Genomic DNA, 16,724 nt, shown 5'->3' with positions numbered 1-16,724 from the left:
AAGATGGTCTTACAAGCGAACAAACAGCAGCCCACTGGAAAAAGAAAACAAATAATTCCCTAAACATACCAGCACCTTAGCTTTAAGAAATGTTTTGTACCTAACAAAGCACTTTTGCAAACATTTCATCTGGCCCTCTTTCTGTTCCTCACATCATTTGCATCTTGGGTCCTTTGTACCAGCTGCTCCTTCTTTCCTTTCTCCCCAGTCTCTCTATGCCTTCCCCCCTGTGGTCCACATATCACCACAAACCTATAACCTTCAGTGTTTTTGTATTGCAGTCTGTAACCACTGTCAGAAGAGAAGATAAAAGCCAGAAACTGAAACTTGCTCAAAATCAAGCAGTGATGTAGCCATAACTTCAAAGGTCGGCATTTTCTGATACGCTACAAATGCAAAATACTACATGTTAAGTTATAAAAGATTCAAATAAAGAGGTACACCAAATTCTCCCTATGAAAATACTCTGTAACATGTCTTACTTTAGGAACTAAGTCCCATCTAATTTTAACATTTCCCTCCAACTTTTAGAAAGCGAAGGAAAGACAATCTGAGAAAGAGCTTTGTATCCAAAAAGCCTTCTACAGTCATTAGTACCGAACTAAATTATTACCCAGAGGCAAACCAGAAGCTAACCTATATTAACTGGAATCTAATGGAGAGGTGACAGTGCTAACCCCAGGTTCATGCATAAGTCAGACCCTTTATATCAGTTCATTCAGTGTTTCATATACCAATGCCCTCCAGGAGAATAACATTTACTATAATTCTTCTGCTCTGAGTAAAATGTATAGGTGAAAAAAATACTAAATACCCAAGGATAGTCAAACAGGAAATTCTTCTTCAGTTCCTGAATTCAATTGGAAAATAATTATTTAACACCTACAGATATACTCCAATGTGCTTGAAACCCTGATTTAATGAAGGCAGAATGAAAGAAGGTATGTGAACAAAGGTTTTAGCAGCAACCCAAAGGAGAAAAGTAGAGATGAGTTATCACAGTATCTTTAAAATATGTGGGACACGAGGGTGGCTCAGTTGTTGGGCTTCTGCCTTCGGCTCGAGTCATGATCCCAGCATCCTGGGATGGGGCCACGCTGGGCTCTTTACTTGGTGGGAGGCCTGCTTCTCCCTCTCCCTCTTACTGCCTCTCTGCCTACTTGTGATCTCTCTCTGTCATATAAATAACTAAATAAAATATGACAAACACAAAAGAATTTGCAGAATGAATGTCAGCATTTATACTGTAATCAATTTAACTTTTCAAACTTTCAGACTTTAGTTTTTTCAGACTTCAAAATAGTGTCAAAATAATACTCAAGTATTATATATGCTATGTATTTGTTTTCTCTTTGTAGTTGTATAAGATTTAGAAGCATACAGGGTTTACTAGTAACTACATAATAATGCAACGTAAAAATTTTAAAATTCTATCTATATTAAAGGGTTTCAATAAATTTCCTTTGGATGGGATTCACATGTTATTCAAATTTTCAAAATACTGCTCCAGATCTGAAATTATTCAGTGCAAGAGAAGATGAGAGTAGCATAAGAAAAACTATTAATATATTTATGAGTGTATGCAACAGAGATTTGATTAAAACTACACAGAAGGTAGAGATCTCTAAACCCACCCTCATTCAAATCCGCAACACTAACATTGCACTCAAACTGCAACTATTGGGGCATGTGGCTGGCTCAGTCAGGAGAGCATGCAATTCTCTCTCTCTCTCTCTCTCTTTTTAAGATTTATTTATTTGTCAGAGAGAGAGAGAGAACGCACAAGCAGTGGGAGCAGCAGGCAGAAGGAGAAGCAGGCTTCTTGCTGTGCAAGGAGCCCAAAGTGGGACTCGAACCCAGTGTCCTAGGCTTAAGTGGAAAAGTCAGACGCTTAACCAACTGAGCCACCCAGGCAACCTGAGCATGCAATTCTTGATCTCAGGGTCATGAGCTCAAGTCACATGTTGGGCACAGAGCCTACTTAATTAAAAAAAAAAAAAAAATTTTTTTTTTTTGCAACTATCTGTGGGGCCTAAAGAGATCAGGCCTTTCTTATTCCTGGGAGTTTTCACCAATCCTTGAAGTTGGTGAATTTTCTTGCATTTCACATCACAAGTATAAAATAATTTCCAATCTCTAATTTGAACATTCAAGCAATCATTTCTCCTCCTATTCAAATTTCAGTTTGGGAGCTAAGATACTAATTCGATCTTTCATTCACTCACTCATTATTTACTGATCATCTACTATGTACCAGGTACTCTTCCAAAGACCAGGGATACAGTAGTGAAAAAATATAAAAATTCTCATCCTCATTAAATAAACGTTCTAGCTGGAAGATAGACTAATAAAGCATATGTACATAAAAGCTCTTTATGGGGAGAAAAGGAAGTACTGAGCATATGTATCATACATAAATATTTGATGCAAAAGATTTTGGAAAGCTATTTTACAGTCAACCACATAATGAAGTGAAAAAAAATTCTTAATAAATAGGGACTCATTAGAAAGAATATAAGTGTCCATTTACATGACAAATCTAGAAACAGGATAAGAACATCAGTATAGGGGCACCTGGGTGGCTCAGTGGGTTGAAGCCTTATCCTCCGGTTCGGGTCTAATCCCAGGGTCCTGGGATCGAGCCCCACATCAGGCTCTCTGCTCAGCAGGGAGCCTGCTTCCCCCTCTCTCTCTGCCTGCCTCTCGGCCTACTTGTGATCTCGCTGTCAAATACATAAATAAAATCTTAAAAAAAAAAAGAACATCAGTATAATAGAAACAAAATGGCACATTAAGCAAGGTCTCTTTTGGAACTGAATCCGATCCTGGTGTGTGCTCACACCATTCCTGAAATACTCGTAGATTTGAACCGAATTTTAGAAGATTTATGAAGAGACACAAAGAAACTTCAAAGAGATTTTGAGACAATATAAGGGAAAGGAAGAACACCTAGGAATCCCATTAAAAATCAAGACATTATTCTTTAGGCCACTCACTGTTAGCATACGAGTACAGTATTTCCTAAGTTTTAAACACTAAAATTAAATTTGATGGAAAGAAAAGACTGATATCATAGCTATCTGATACAACTCAGCTCTAAATTTCTTGCATGATTACAGGAAACATACAAATCAAAACTACAGATAAGTGCCTTCTATAGGTTCCTATTTGGGAAGATGGCAAGGGGAAAGAAACCTCAGTAGAGGAACAAAAAACAGGCAAATCAAACAGGAAAAGTATTATCTTTGAATGTAACACAAAAATAAAGGCTAGCTACAAGGTTAAAAAAAAAAAAAAAGCAGTATTAAAATTAACATTTTTCCTAGCATGGCCCTAGAAAAAAGGAAATGGGAAGGCTCAAGAGGCAAATTTTATCAGAAAAATCAAATTACTGTGAAATTTTCTTTTTGGTCTTAAACAAAGACTTCAGTCCCAAAATGCCTTTTCTAAATAAAAGTTGCACAGGTATTTTAATCCTATTCCACTATCACATTTCTACCCATATCCCACAAATCCAGTAACAGAAAAATTCAGTGACTATCCAAAATAATACTGAATAGAATTCTGTTAAGATTTTAGAAAGGGAGTGATTCAAAGGCATCAAGAAATTTAAAACTTGGTTAAACATCCTTTAAAATCATCCAATCTTGTTATTTCATGCTCAAAATAAAACAGAAACAAACAAAGTGTAATGTTTATTTGGTTTCCTGAAAAGAATCCTCCTTACTGTGGGAATTATCAATCAACGAACCATGAGATGACCATCTAGCCATGTACTTATACAGGACCAGAAAACCCAATTTTAACACCGAACTCTTGAGCTGACAAGGCTCTAAAGGCCAGCTTATACTAAAATTAATGTAGATTTATTAAGTCATAATGGGGATCAAAATTCCATTTTCAGAAAATGGAGTACCTGAGTCCTTCATTCATATTTGTCTCCTCTCCTGGTACCAATATTATTAAATCAGAAGATCTGGGTTACAAGTGAAAAAAGCAAAGAAAGAAAAATAACCTAAGGAATAATTCAACCAAGTTATGATGAATCCTGATGTACACACAGTTTTTGACTCATGACTAATTATACCCCCTTAAGAACCAAAGAACCTGGGACGCCTGTGTGCTTAGTCAGGTGTCTGCCTTCAGCTCAGGTCAGGATCCCAGGTGGGATGAGTCCCGCATCCATCGCCTTGCTCAGCAGGGAGTCTGCTTCTCCCTCTCCCTGCTCCTCCCTCTGCTTGTACTCTCACCTGTGCCCTCTCTCTCTGACAAATAAAATCTTTAAAAATTTTAAAAAAAGAACTTCCTCAACACAAGAAAATTCAGGACCTCCACCCCTTCCTAAAGGCAGAACAAGCATAGCTTACAATTTTTTTAAGCTCCTCCTTAAAGCCTCATCAACTTCGGTTTATTAAATACTTTCTTGTAATACGTCAAATGGATTTTCACTTCCTAGGTATTCATAATCTTCTGAGCTTGAGCTAATTCCCTTAATTGTTCTAAATCTCTTCAGCTGCTAATTTAACTAGACCATGTTCTTTCCCTTTTTTTTTTTTTTTTTTTAAGATTTATTTATTTGAGAGCGAGGGGACAGGAGAGGCAGTGGAAAGGGAGAAAGAGAATCTCAAGCACACAGCCCAATGGGGCTGAGATCATGACCTAAGCCAAAACCAAGAGTTCGGACACTTAACCGACCGAGCCACCTAGGCACCCCTAGATCAACGTTCCACCACCACCCTTCCTCAGTCCTCCCCATTTTGGTAAACAGCAACCCTATTTTTCCAATTTTCAAAGCCAAAATCCTTGAGTCATCCCTGACCGCATTTTTCTCTCACAAACCACACCAGGAATTCCCATTGGCTCTTCCTTCTAAAATATACTCAGAGTCCAACTGCAGCTGACCCTTTAACAATGAGGGAGATTAGGGGCACAGATAACCTCCCCACCTCTATGCAGTCAAAAATCTAAGTATAGGGGCGCCTGGGTGGCTCAGTGGGTTAAGGCCTCTGCCTTCGGCTCAGGTCATGATCTCAGGGTCCTGGGATCGAGTCCCACATCGGGCTCTCTGCTCAGCGGGGAGCCTGCTTCCCCCACCCCTCTCTCTGCCTGCCTCTCTGCCTACTTGGGATCTCTGTCAAATAAATAAATAAAATCTTTAAAAAAAAACATCTAAGTATAACTTTTGACTCCTCCAAAACTTAGCAGCTTACTGTTGACCAGAAGCCTTACCAATAACAAATAGCTGTTTAACACATATTTTGTGTATGTATTACATACTGTATTCTTAGAATAAAGCTAGAGAAAAGAAAATATTAGGAAAATACATCTACAGTACTGTACTATAAAAAATGCACAGATAAGCAGACCCATACAGTTCAAACCCATGTTGTTCAAGGATCAACTTGTACCAGCCACCACCTCCACTACCGTTCTGTTCTAAGCCACCATGGTTTCTTACCTGCACTAGTTCTCACAATTCTACTCCTGCTTTCCATATGGTCCACTCTCAAACTCAGCAGCCAGTGTAATCCCATAAAGGAAAAGGGAAATTCCATCTATCATTTTCTTCTGTACCACACCCCTGTTAAAAATAAAACCACAGGCCCAAAATGGCATCACTTGGGCTAGGCGAAGTCACCAAATGAAGTAATACCTGACCTAATTGCAGTATCGACCTCCCCTAGAAATGCAGTCTTAACCAGTCAGTCAGGAATTTTCTGATTAGCAGAAATGAAGTAATCTGTCACAAGGACCCACTCCGTCCCCCAATGGAAGATGGAGTAATCAGCATAATCAGACCCCTTGCCCTTCCCTTTAAGGGAAGGGGATCTAGCCCAAAACCTTTTTATTTTATTTTATTTTATTTTTTTTGCTAATAACCTTCTTGCTCCACCCTTCTTCCTATAAAAACCTTCCATTTTGTACATATGCTTGGAGCTCTCCTTTACTTGCTAGGTGGGATGCTGCGGATTCATGAGTCACTTAATAAAGCCAATTAGATCTTCAAATTTATTCGGATGAATTTTGTTTCTTAACACCCAGGTATTTACTGTTATCACTGACTATTTCCATCTTTCTGCTCAAGTGTCATCTTCTCAGAGAGGCACCCCTTGACTATCCACATAAAGAAGTGTTAGTCCCCACATTCCTATTCCTTTTATCCTTTCTTTACATTCTCTGCAACAACTGCTCCCTCCCTCCTGACATGCATCCATGTTGGTGCATCTTCCTCTGACTGAACATCAGCTCAAGAAGACTTCTGTTGGGACGCCTGGGTGGCTCAGTCGGTTGAGCTGCTGCCTTCAGCTCAGGTCATGATCCTGGGGTCCTGGGATCGAGTCCCACATTGGGCTCCTTGTCCAGCAGGGAGCCTGCTTCTCTCTCTGCCTCTGCCTGCCACTCTGCCTGCTTGTGTTCTCTCTCTGACAAATAAATAAATAAAAATCTTTAAAAAAAAAAAAAAAAAAAGAAGAAGAAGAAGAAGACTTCTGTTAACTACTTTATGAGGCCTAAAGGAGTATATTATAGACAAAACTTGTTGAATAAAAAATCTCACCAATTGTTTCAGGAGAACTTCAATGTTCTAAACGTCAAAATGTCCCCAGAGTTTGTATAAGTGGGAGTGTTTCGATCCTGAATGTCAAACTTGCCTGTTTTCCTGATAGTAATTTATTAAACTTATGCTTCTTTAGGGGAACCTGACTGGCTCAGTCAGTAGAGCACGTGATTGTTGATCTTGGAGTCAAGACGTCGAGCCTCATGATGGGTGCAGCAGTTTACTTTTTAAAAAATGCTTTATTTGCCATCATTATCCATATTATTTGGCTAGTCCAAAATGGATTTTTTTTTTAAGATTTTATCCTTAAGTAATCTCTACACCCAATGTGGAGCTCAAACTCATAACCCCAAAGATCAAGAGTCGCATGCTCTACCAACTGAACCAGCCAGACTCCCTTCAATAGATCATATTTTGATTTACCTGAACTCTCTAATTCTATTCGTAATCTAAAGTATTAGATAGCCCTCTATATTTTACTAGCTACCTGAAAACCTGGTTTTATTTTCTGACACCCTCCAAAAGTCACGGTAGATGTTTCAGGCGACAAATCTCAAATCCTGATCTATTCTTTTTCTCTCTCCACCAACCCTCTCCCCAGAACTAAGCTTTAAATACAGCTTTAAAAACATTTAAGGAAAATCTCTGAGATTTAGATCCCAAACAACCTTTCTCCATAGCAAGATCTAACACAAAGCAATTCAAAATCTACCACGTAAATTAAATCAAAGATTACATCTGTGACCCTTGCCCACACAATTTGGGCCAATCTAAAACTCACTTTTTACCTTTGCCTCATTTAATTCCCTAAGTCCCCCTGACCTTCCCTACCAGCTGTCTTCAACATGTATGACATGGAGGTGAAGGGTGAATTAATGAGCCTTAAGAGGAAGCTACTTGATAATTTTCAGGCAGAAAGTAAAGCCCATCTAGATTTGTTTTGGAGTCTTTGTAATGTGACAGAACCTTAAATGGGGATTTTACTTCCTCTACAAACTATTTCATCTGCGACTTGTGTTTACTGAAGATATTTGACACACCTTGAGCAGGCCTGTTTTTTAATCTACAAAAAGGTATTTGGATTGTCTTAGGTCCTTCTGAAAAGCGATGGACCAGCATCCTGCCCCACTTCAAAAATGAGTTGGCTTCTTGTTACTATGGTGATGAGCACCCTGTGAACAGAGACAATTTGCCATTTGCTTAAAATTCAAAGCATTTTGTAGCTTTGTTTTTTATCAGGAACAAGGTGAGAGGAGCAGTAGAACCAATTATGGAATATATTTATAAACACTTAAAAGGAGTGTGTTTCTTGATTCTGAATAACAAGATTTTAAACTGTTTAGTTTACAGGAAAAAAATGTACGAAATAAATGGACTGAAGGAAATAAATATGTTGGACTATATTCTAACATGAACAGTTCTATACCATTGCTGAACTTGCCGCTACAGATTTTCCAGAACGGAGGTTCTTAGATTGGTTTTCAGATTGGTCACACATACACAAAACACATGAGCTTTCTCACTTGCATTAGTCTCCTACTAGTCTCCTACAATGAGTTTTGTGTATGTGTAACAACCATCAGCCTGGAAGGGAAGAAAAATCCACTCGACTAGGTATCAACCAAGTAGTACAAGCCCAATGCTCCTGAACCATTAGCAGTTTGAAAGAAAGATGCCACAGTGCAATAAATTCCTAAAAGGAAACAATGTTCAGTGCCTATTCCTGATTTTCAAAAAATTCTTACCAAACAGGAAAACTTGACCTTAATAAAAGGAAACTAACATAAATTTATAGAACACAGCATATCCAATAGCAAAATATTAAAAAGATTCCCATCCTATATCCAGGAACAAAACAAAGATGCCAGCCAGCACATTACCAAAATACAAGAACTAAAATATTCAAAGGGAAGAGACAAGAATCTCTCCTTATTCGCAAACTATAGGTTATGGGGTTTTCCTGTTAAAAATCAAATATTACGGGACGCCTGCGTGGCTCAGCTGGTTAAGCAGCTGCCTTCGGCTCAGGTCATGAACCCAGCGTCCTGGGATCGAGTCCCACATCGGGCTCCTTGCTCATCCGGGAGCCTGCTTCTCCCTCTGCCTCTGCCTGCCATTCTGTCTGCCTGTGCTCGCTCTCTCTCCCTCACTCTCTCTGACAAATAAATAAATAAAATCTTTAAAAAAAAAATCAAATATTACTTGGTCTAATAGTTCAAAAACTTACCAGACAAAAGATCAAAATATAAAATCAAACAAAAAACACTAAACAAAGAATTACCACATGTAATCCCAACAACTCTATTCCTAGGGATATACCTCCAAAGAACTGAAGACAAGACACTCAAACAGTTGTACACAAATTTTATAGCAGCACTATTTAAAACAGGTAAAAAGTGAAAGGTGAAAACAAACCAGATGTCCATCAGTGGACGATTGGATAAACTATGGTATATGCATACAACAGATTAATGAAGTGATGGTACAAGCACTTGTAGAGAGCAAGATGGGAGCACCTGGGTGGCTCAGTCATTTAAGCATCCAACTCTTGATTTTGGCTCAGGTCATGATCTCAGGGTCATGAGTGCAAGGCCCGTGTTGGGCTCTGCATTCAGCAGGGAGTCTGCTTGAGATTCTCTCTCTCTCTCCCTCTGCCCACCCCTCAGGAGAAAGCAAGATGGAGTCACTTGTGTCAACGAGGGGACTGTGTCAAGCAACGACACAAGCAGATAAGGGAACTATAGCTATGAGGTATCACCAAGACAAGTACCAGTTAACAACACCCCAGAACTGATAACGAGCAGAAGCAGAGGAGATCTGCAGGGTCCAAAACTGATTAAATCCCTTTAAAAAGAGAGAATTTTTGCAGCAGACTGTCAGATTCTTCAGACATTGACCCTTCTATGTCTGATCACTTAAAAAGGGCATTTGCCACCAAAGGCTCTGCCTGACTGACCTCCAAACTGAGATCATTCACTCCTTGAACACAGTAAGCAGTAAGTGCCAAGGGCTGACCCAGACAGGACAGAGGCCTTACTTACCTCAACTGTGTGCTCACAGACTGACTGCTCAGGCAGACTTCTCATTTGGTTTGTTAACTCCCTGCCCCCTGTGTTATCATGTTTGTTGTGTGACTTGTGTTCTGCTTTGTGTGCCCTGTAAGAAGCCACGTGAATCATGTGATGAAATGTCACTGAGTCTGCAATCCTGAACCTGCTTTATAATTATGTTAACCCTGCTTCATGAGTGAATAAAACTGACGTTGTGGAAAGTCACGACTTCTGAGTGCACCTTCACAGCATGCTCATGACAATACTACAACATGGATGAACTTTGAAAACAGTATGTTAAGTGAAAGAATCCAGACACAAAAGATCCCATATTTTACGATCCATATGCAGGAAATGTCCAGAATAGGCAAACCTATAAAGACAGAAAGTAGATTAATGGTTGCCTAGGGGCTTGTTGGAGAGTGGGGACAAGGGGTCAGAGGGTGGGGAGTGACAGGTATGAAGTTTCTTCTAAGGGGTTATGAAAATTAGGTGATGGTTGCACAACTTTGTGACTATACTAAACACCAGTGAACTGTATACTCTTAAAAGGCGAATTTTATGGCATGGAATTTATATCTAAATTTAAAAAGAGAACAGTCAATAAGATTTGTGGTGGGAAAAATAAAATTCCCAAAACATACATAAAAACTAGAGTAATCAAAACGGCATGGAAAGAGATCAGAAATAAATAGTTCAAGAAAACAACATTCTAAATGATTAAAGCAGGATGTTTGAATAAACTGAGAAAACTGGATATCTGAGTGAAAGGTAGATGCCTACTTCATCATAAAAACTTAAAAGTGGGGGCACCTGGGTGGCTCAGTGGGTTAAGCCGCTGCCTTCGGCTCAGGTCATGATCTCAGGGTCCTGGGATCGAGCCCCGCATCGGGCTCTCTGCTCAGCAGGGAGCCTGCTTCCTCCTCTCTCTCTACCTGCCTCTCTGCCTGCTTGTGATCTCTCTCTGTCAAATAAATAAATAAAATCTTAAAAAAAAACAAAACAAAACTTAAAAGTGCCAGAATGAGTAAAATGTAAAATCCAAGGGTGCCTAGGTGGTTCAGTCAGTTAAGTGTCCAATTCTTTTTTTTTTTTAAAGATTTTTTTTTTTTTTTTTTTTTTTTTCAGATCACAAGTAGGCAGAGAGGCAGGCAGAGAGAGAGAGAGGAGGAGGAGGCAGGCTCCCTGCTGAGCAGAGAGCCTGATGTGAGGCTCGATCCCAGGACCCTGGGATCATGACCCGAGCCGAAGGCAGAGGCTTTAACCACTGAGCCACCCAGGCGCCCTAAGTGTCCAATTCTTGATCTCAGCTCAGGTCTCCATCTCAGGGTTGTGAGTTCAAGCCCCAAGTGGAGCCTACTTTAGAAAAAAGTAAAATCCAATTCTGCCAAATATGAATGATTCTGAACTCTTAGTGGGAAGTAACTCCTCCTTCCTTAAATATACAAAATACTGACATATGTGACTAAACACAAATTCTAAGTATCTATTTGTGGAGAAGACACCATAAAGTTAAAACATAAGCAAAAGACTGGGAGAATAGTGTATGTAATATATACAAAGGATTAATTTCCATGATATTAAAAACTTCACCCAACCAATGGAAAGGAAGCAGGAAAGAGGGGACAGTATTTTCGTATAATACTATTGGTGTAAAACAAAACTGAAAAGACTATGTGTAATTTGCAAATACACAGAAAAATACATTAATGTCCAGCAAACTGGTCAGTTGGGAGGAGAGTTAGGGACTTTTTTTTTTTAAATCTATTTTCAATGTTTGGGTTTCTGACCACAGTATATATATTAATTTTATAATACCAAAAACAATTTAATAAGGAAAAAAGTCTGAGAGGCAAACTTTAAGTAGCTGAGAGACACTAAAGGATTTTTAAGGGGAAGTAGCATGGTTGGTTCAGTATTTTTTTTTTTTAATATTTTATTTATTTGACAGGGAGAGATCACAAGTGGAGAGAGAGAGAGAGAGAGAGAGGAGGAAGCAGGCTCCCTGCCTAGCAGAGAGCCTGATGTGGGACTCGATCTCAGGACCCTGAGATCATGACCTGAGCCGAAGGCAGAGGCCCAACCCACTGAGCCACCCAGGCAGCCCGGTTCAGTATTTTTGACAGATCCCTGGAGCAGCTTTATAGAGAATGGATAGGAGACACACCAGTTTGGAATCAGTATTGATTCATTTCATTCAACGAATGTTAAACACCTACTGGGTCTTGGCACTGAGCTAAGCACTGGGACCAGTTAGAAATGTCACAAGTTATCCCTCCAAAAGGTCATATATACCTACTTTGGGCAATGGTGCAAAGGAAATAAAGGAAAATACCTAATCTTTTTTTTAGTGGGAGGAGAAGTGAGGGATGTATGTAAAACTTTTGTCATTTTAAGACATCGGTAGATAAAATCCTTCTGATATTCCTTGTATTACAAGAGGACCAGGTATTCCTGATAAGTATAACCCACATTTTGACAACTCACTAAGGAAAAAAGCAAAAAAAAAACCAGTATCAGCCTTGCTCTTACAAGTAACTGTCTTATTTTCAAGATTCTTTGCCTTTGGAAAGTCCAAGTCCTAAAAATCTCTAAAAGAAGAAATTTCAGGGGCACCTGGGTGGCTCAGTGGGTTAAAGCCTCTGCCTTCGGCTCAGGTCATGATCTCAGGGTCCTGGGATCGAGCCCCACATTAGGCTCTCTGCTCAGCAGGGAGCCTGCTTTCCTTCCTCTCTCTCTGCCTGCCTCTCTGCCTACTTGTGATCTCTGTCTGTCAAATAAATAAATAAAAATCTTTAAAAAAAAAAAAAGAAGAAATTTCAAAGCCTTCAATAGTCATTTTCTGTCCTTTTAAAAAGTCTGTGGTTTTGTCAAAGATGAATAAAAAGAGGACACAATATTAACAGCCCAAAAGAAAAACATTTTAGTGAATCATATAAAAGATATTTTTAATTATGCCTTAATCTGCATTGGTTTCTTTTTAGACGTGCTCCCATTTTATCACAGCCATCTGCTATTTCAACAGCAAGCCAGTTTTAACAAGTTTTAATAAAGACCATGACTGTACATAAAAATTTTTTAAACTTTCTCACCTTAAAACTTACTTAATTGTCCCCTAAGTGAAAGGAGGCAGAAAAAAGAAACTGCTGGTAAATTTGGTGAAAAGTTCACCGTACCTCTCTCTCTGCCTGCCTCTCTGCCTACTTGTGGTCTCTGTCTGTCAAATAAATAAATAAAATCTAAAAAAAAAAAAAGAAAAGAAAAAGAAAAAGCGATTAGCACATATGAAGAGTCTGACCTGGATTTATAAACCAAAAACAAAACCTTCTAATTAAAACACAAAAGGTGGTGAGGAAAGTAGAGACAAGAAAAAGGAGCAATAAGCAGTGGTTGCCAGAAGCCCTTTTTGCAGAAATGTTTTGGGTTTTGTTGTTGTTGTTGTTGTTGTTGTTGTTTTTTAATTTATTTATTTGACAGACACAGCGAGAGAGGGAACACAAGCAGGGAGAGTGGGAGGGGGAGAATCAGGCTCTCCGCTGAGCAGGGAGCCCGATGTGGGACTCGATCCCAGGACCCTGGGATCTTGACCTGAGCCGAAGGCAGAGGCTTTAACCCACTGAGCCACCCAGGTGCCCCATGTTTTGGGTTTTTTTTTAAAGATTTTAATTATTTGAGAGAATGAGCAAGACAGGGGGGGAGCAAGCACAGGTGGGGTGAGGGGTGGGACGGGGGGTGGGGGGGGGCGGGAAGCAGGCTCCTGCTGAGCAAGGAGCCCAAAGCAGGACTGGACCCCAGCACCCTGGGATCATAACCTGAGCCAAAGGCAGACGCTTAACCAACTGAGCCACCCAGGCGCCCCAGAAATGCTTAATTTATCAACTGGATAGTCCTGTATTTATATCCTGTTACATATTTATTCTTTTTGTCCACAGCTAAAACCTTTCAGGTATCTTAAAAGCTAGAGTGGCCCACATTCTCTTTCTTACAGACTACAGGCAATTGTTTTTACTTAAGCTACTACCCTGGTACCCTATGACATTCCTACTCTGACCTTCTCCAAAGGTAACCATCAGTAGACAAGGGGGGGAATCTCAATGGACTATGAAATGGCCTGGTACGAAATTAAAGGAGAGTCCAACCAACCCAATCACATCAAATCTAACATGCGGAAAGGGGACTGAATTTGAGCAGAAGAGGTTACAAGTGGAGACAGAGTCTTAAGATTAGAAGACTCACTGGATGATGGAGCAATCAATGCCTGCCTGCTTCAGAGTGGATTAGATGACCAGGTCACCAGATCCAGCCACTGAAGGACAACCGGAATCACTACAGACCTAGGATGATTAAGTACTATTATCCCAATTCTCCTCAAACCAAACTATGTGACCTGATACTGCACTATGTGTTTCCTTACGCCCCCACACATCCACATAAAAACCTAACAGAAGGTCATCTGATTTAATACCTACTTATAGTTACTTCCTGCTTTATGAAAAGAAAAAATCTCCTAGAATCAGAAGAATTATTTCCTGACTGTATTTATAGGACTTGCAAACCAGCAGGGGATTGGCTAAGCCTATTCAGAACCCCCTAAATTGCTAAGGTTATGTACCTATTTATTTCAAGAATTATATCCCAGACTTCTGGGTAATACCAGATGGTGGACTAAACACATACCACTATTTGCTGATCCTTCCCCAAACACCTATGTATTGTATTGTAGTGTAGTGTAGTGTAGTGTTTGTTTTTTTTAAGATACAAACCCAAAGGTACAAAGAGTACTAGAGATTACAGCCACACATTTTGGAAAGCTGAAATATAGATGTCTAAAAGGTAAAGGACTCAAAGACCCAAGAAAACTGAATCCTAAGGTAAGCATCAGGGAACACTCCCCCAAAAGGATAAGCAGAGATAAAATGGGAAGGGTTAACAGAAAATCTTCCTAAAATGAAATTCCCAGATGCAGTCTTTCAGACAGGCAGGCAAATGCCCTTCCCTTGCTCTTAAAATAGGCTGACCGTAATCTAAAGAGAGTTAAAACAAAGGGTTATATGGACTAAGGGAATCACCAGATAAGATGAAGGCAGTTTAATATATGTACTAGATCCCTATCCACGCTGTGTTGGTAAATATAAATGTTTAACAACTACCTGGGGGAAGCAGGGATATCAGGGGAGGAACAAGGGGAGTTATTTGTAATATCTGCTAAAATTTTTATGGTATAAATACTCTTACCATGGCTGCTTCAAGCTAAAAAATACCGCTATATGCAGAGTTCAGAAGATATGCATGGTAACCTATCATTAAACAGTATTTCCACCATATAAATTAGATGTAAATAACATCAAGAGCTTCCGTAATAACAAAATGTAATAAAATAATTAGGAGGTGGTGAATTTTTAATATTACTGATGTGATTAATATATTTCATTATAAGTTTGTTTAATCTTTAGTAACTGTTACATTTAGCAAGTGACTCACAAAGTTCCTAAAAATTTAAGAATTGTCTCTGATGTGCCAATACTAGTCACGAACCCTAGCCCCTCCTATCAATACCCTTTCCCAAAAGGCTGACAGTCAGGCCTTCATTTTCAGGCATGGGAGATTAGGAGAGACTTGTCAGGGGAATATTACCAATTAGTCTAGGAAAAATTTAAAGAAAATGACAAATTCTCAATCAAAATTCGTTCAGGGGACACCTGGGTGGCTCAGTCAGTTAAGCATCTGCTTTGGCTCAGGTCATGATCCCAGGGTCCTGGGATCCTGTCCTACTCTGGGCTCCCTGCTCAGTGGGAACCTGCTTCTTCCTCTGCCTGCCACTCCCCTGCTTGCATGCGCGCTCGCGCTCTCTCTCTTCCTCTCCCTCTCTCACTCTCGCTCTTGTTCTCCTTCCCTGACAAATACATAAAATCTTAAAAAACAAAAAAATTGTTTGGCCAGATCTTCCTATGGCGAAGCTGACAACTGCTAAGTCCTACTACATATTCAGAGCTTCCAATCAGCTAAGATCCCACTACTAAATATCAGCAAAGAGCCAAGAATTGTTAGGCCTCTCTGGCATAAAAAAGATGAAACAGAAAAACCAAGGTGGAAGGGAGAGCAGGGTCAGCTTCATAGGTATGTGACCTACACAGTCAGAGTACCCCGCACTTAGAAGAGCTCTGTGTTAGGTTTAATTCTTTACTGTTATTGTCTTGAAATTCTTCAATAAATGACCGACACTGCCACTCTGTACTTGGCCCTGCAAATTACAGAGCTAGTCCTTACAGAGTTTATGCAAACAGAAGAAATCTCTGGGGGAAAAGACAGCATGAATATTTTCAGAAACATAAAAGAAAATATCACAAACGTGAAGAACAGTAAGCTTTAAAAAGAAAAGAAAAGAAAAGAAAAACTAAGTGAAAGTGAGCAAAACCATGCCTTCTTGGTAATTAAAAAGTGCAACAGCCAAAATGAAAAACTCATTAGAATAGCATAACAAGATTGGAAGATCAATTCAGCAAGTCCAATACCTGAGTAACAGAGTTCAAGAGAAAATAAGAGGGGAAAAAAAGGAAAAAGTAGGGGAGAAAATTGGGGTGCCTGGCTAGCTCAGCTGGAAGAACATGCAATTCTTTTTTTTAAGATATTATTTATTTATTTGTCAGAGAGAGAGAGAGAGAGAGAGAGTGCAAGTGCATAACAGTGAGCACAAGTGGCAGGCTTAGAGAGAAGCAGGCTCCCCACTTAGCAAGAAGCCCAATGCAGGACTCGATCCCAGGACTCTGGGATCATGACCTGAGCCAAAGGCAGATGCTTAACTGACTGAGCCACTCATGCATCCCATGAGCATGCAATTCTTTTTTTTTTTTTTTTTAAGTTTTTTTTTTCTTATCTAACAGAGAGAGAGATCACACGTAGGGAGGGAGGGGGGGGGGGGGGGGGGGGGGCAGAAGCAGGATCTCTGTTGAGCAGAGGGCTGGATGGGGGTCTTGATCCCAGGAGCCTGAGATCATGACCTGAGCGGAAGGCAGAGGCTTAACCCACTAAGCCACCCACGCACCCGAGCATGCATGCAATTCTTGATCTGGAGGTCATAAGTCTGAGCCCCATGCTGGGTGTAGAGAGTAATTAAATGA

General features: G+C 39.8%; 1 protein-coding gene across 3 annotated transcripts in view; it reads right to left on the bottom strand.

Moving 5' to 3' along the window:
• LOC111160965 (F-box protein 34) overlaps window positions 1-16,724 on the bottom strand; it is an 82,729-nt gene that overhangs the window by 23,573 nt on the left and 42,432 nt on the right. The window contains exon 1 of one of the 3 annotated variants that reach the window (XM_022524392.1): window positions 5,459-5,499. The exons of 1 other annotated variant lie outside the window; for it this stretch is intronic. Coding sequence is in view for 1 of the 2 variants with exons in the window: in XM_022524384.1 (XP_022380092.1) it covers window positions 3,917-3,933 (17 nt within the window). In the remaining variant the exon portion in view is untranslated. Of the gene's footprint in view, window positions 1-3,916; window positions 4,068-5,458; window positions 5,500-16,724 lie in introns of those variants that run through there. One more of the 3 variants, XM_022524384.1, reaches the window with a different exon arrangement.

The sequence above is a fragment of the Enhydra lutris genome, unplaced genomic scaffold, assembly GCF_002288905.1.
Source record: "Enhydra lutris kenyoni isolate GAN:26980312 unplaced genomic scaffold, ASM228890v2 scaffoldscaffold4, whole genome shotgun sequence".
NCBI classification, from domain to species: Eukaryota; Metazoa; Chordata; class Mammalia; order Carnivora; family Mustelidae; genus Enhydra; species Enhydra lutris.
This window is presented reverse-complemented; position numbering and strand designations above follow the sequence as displayed.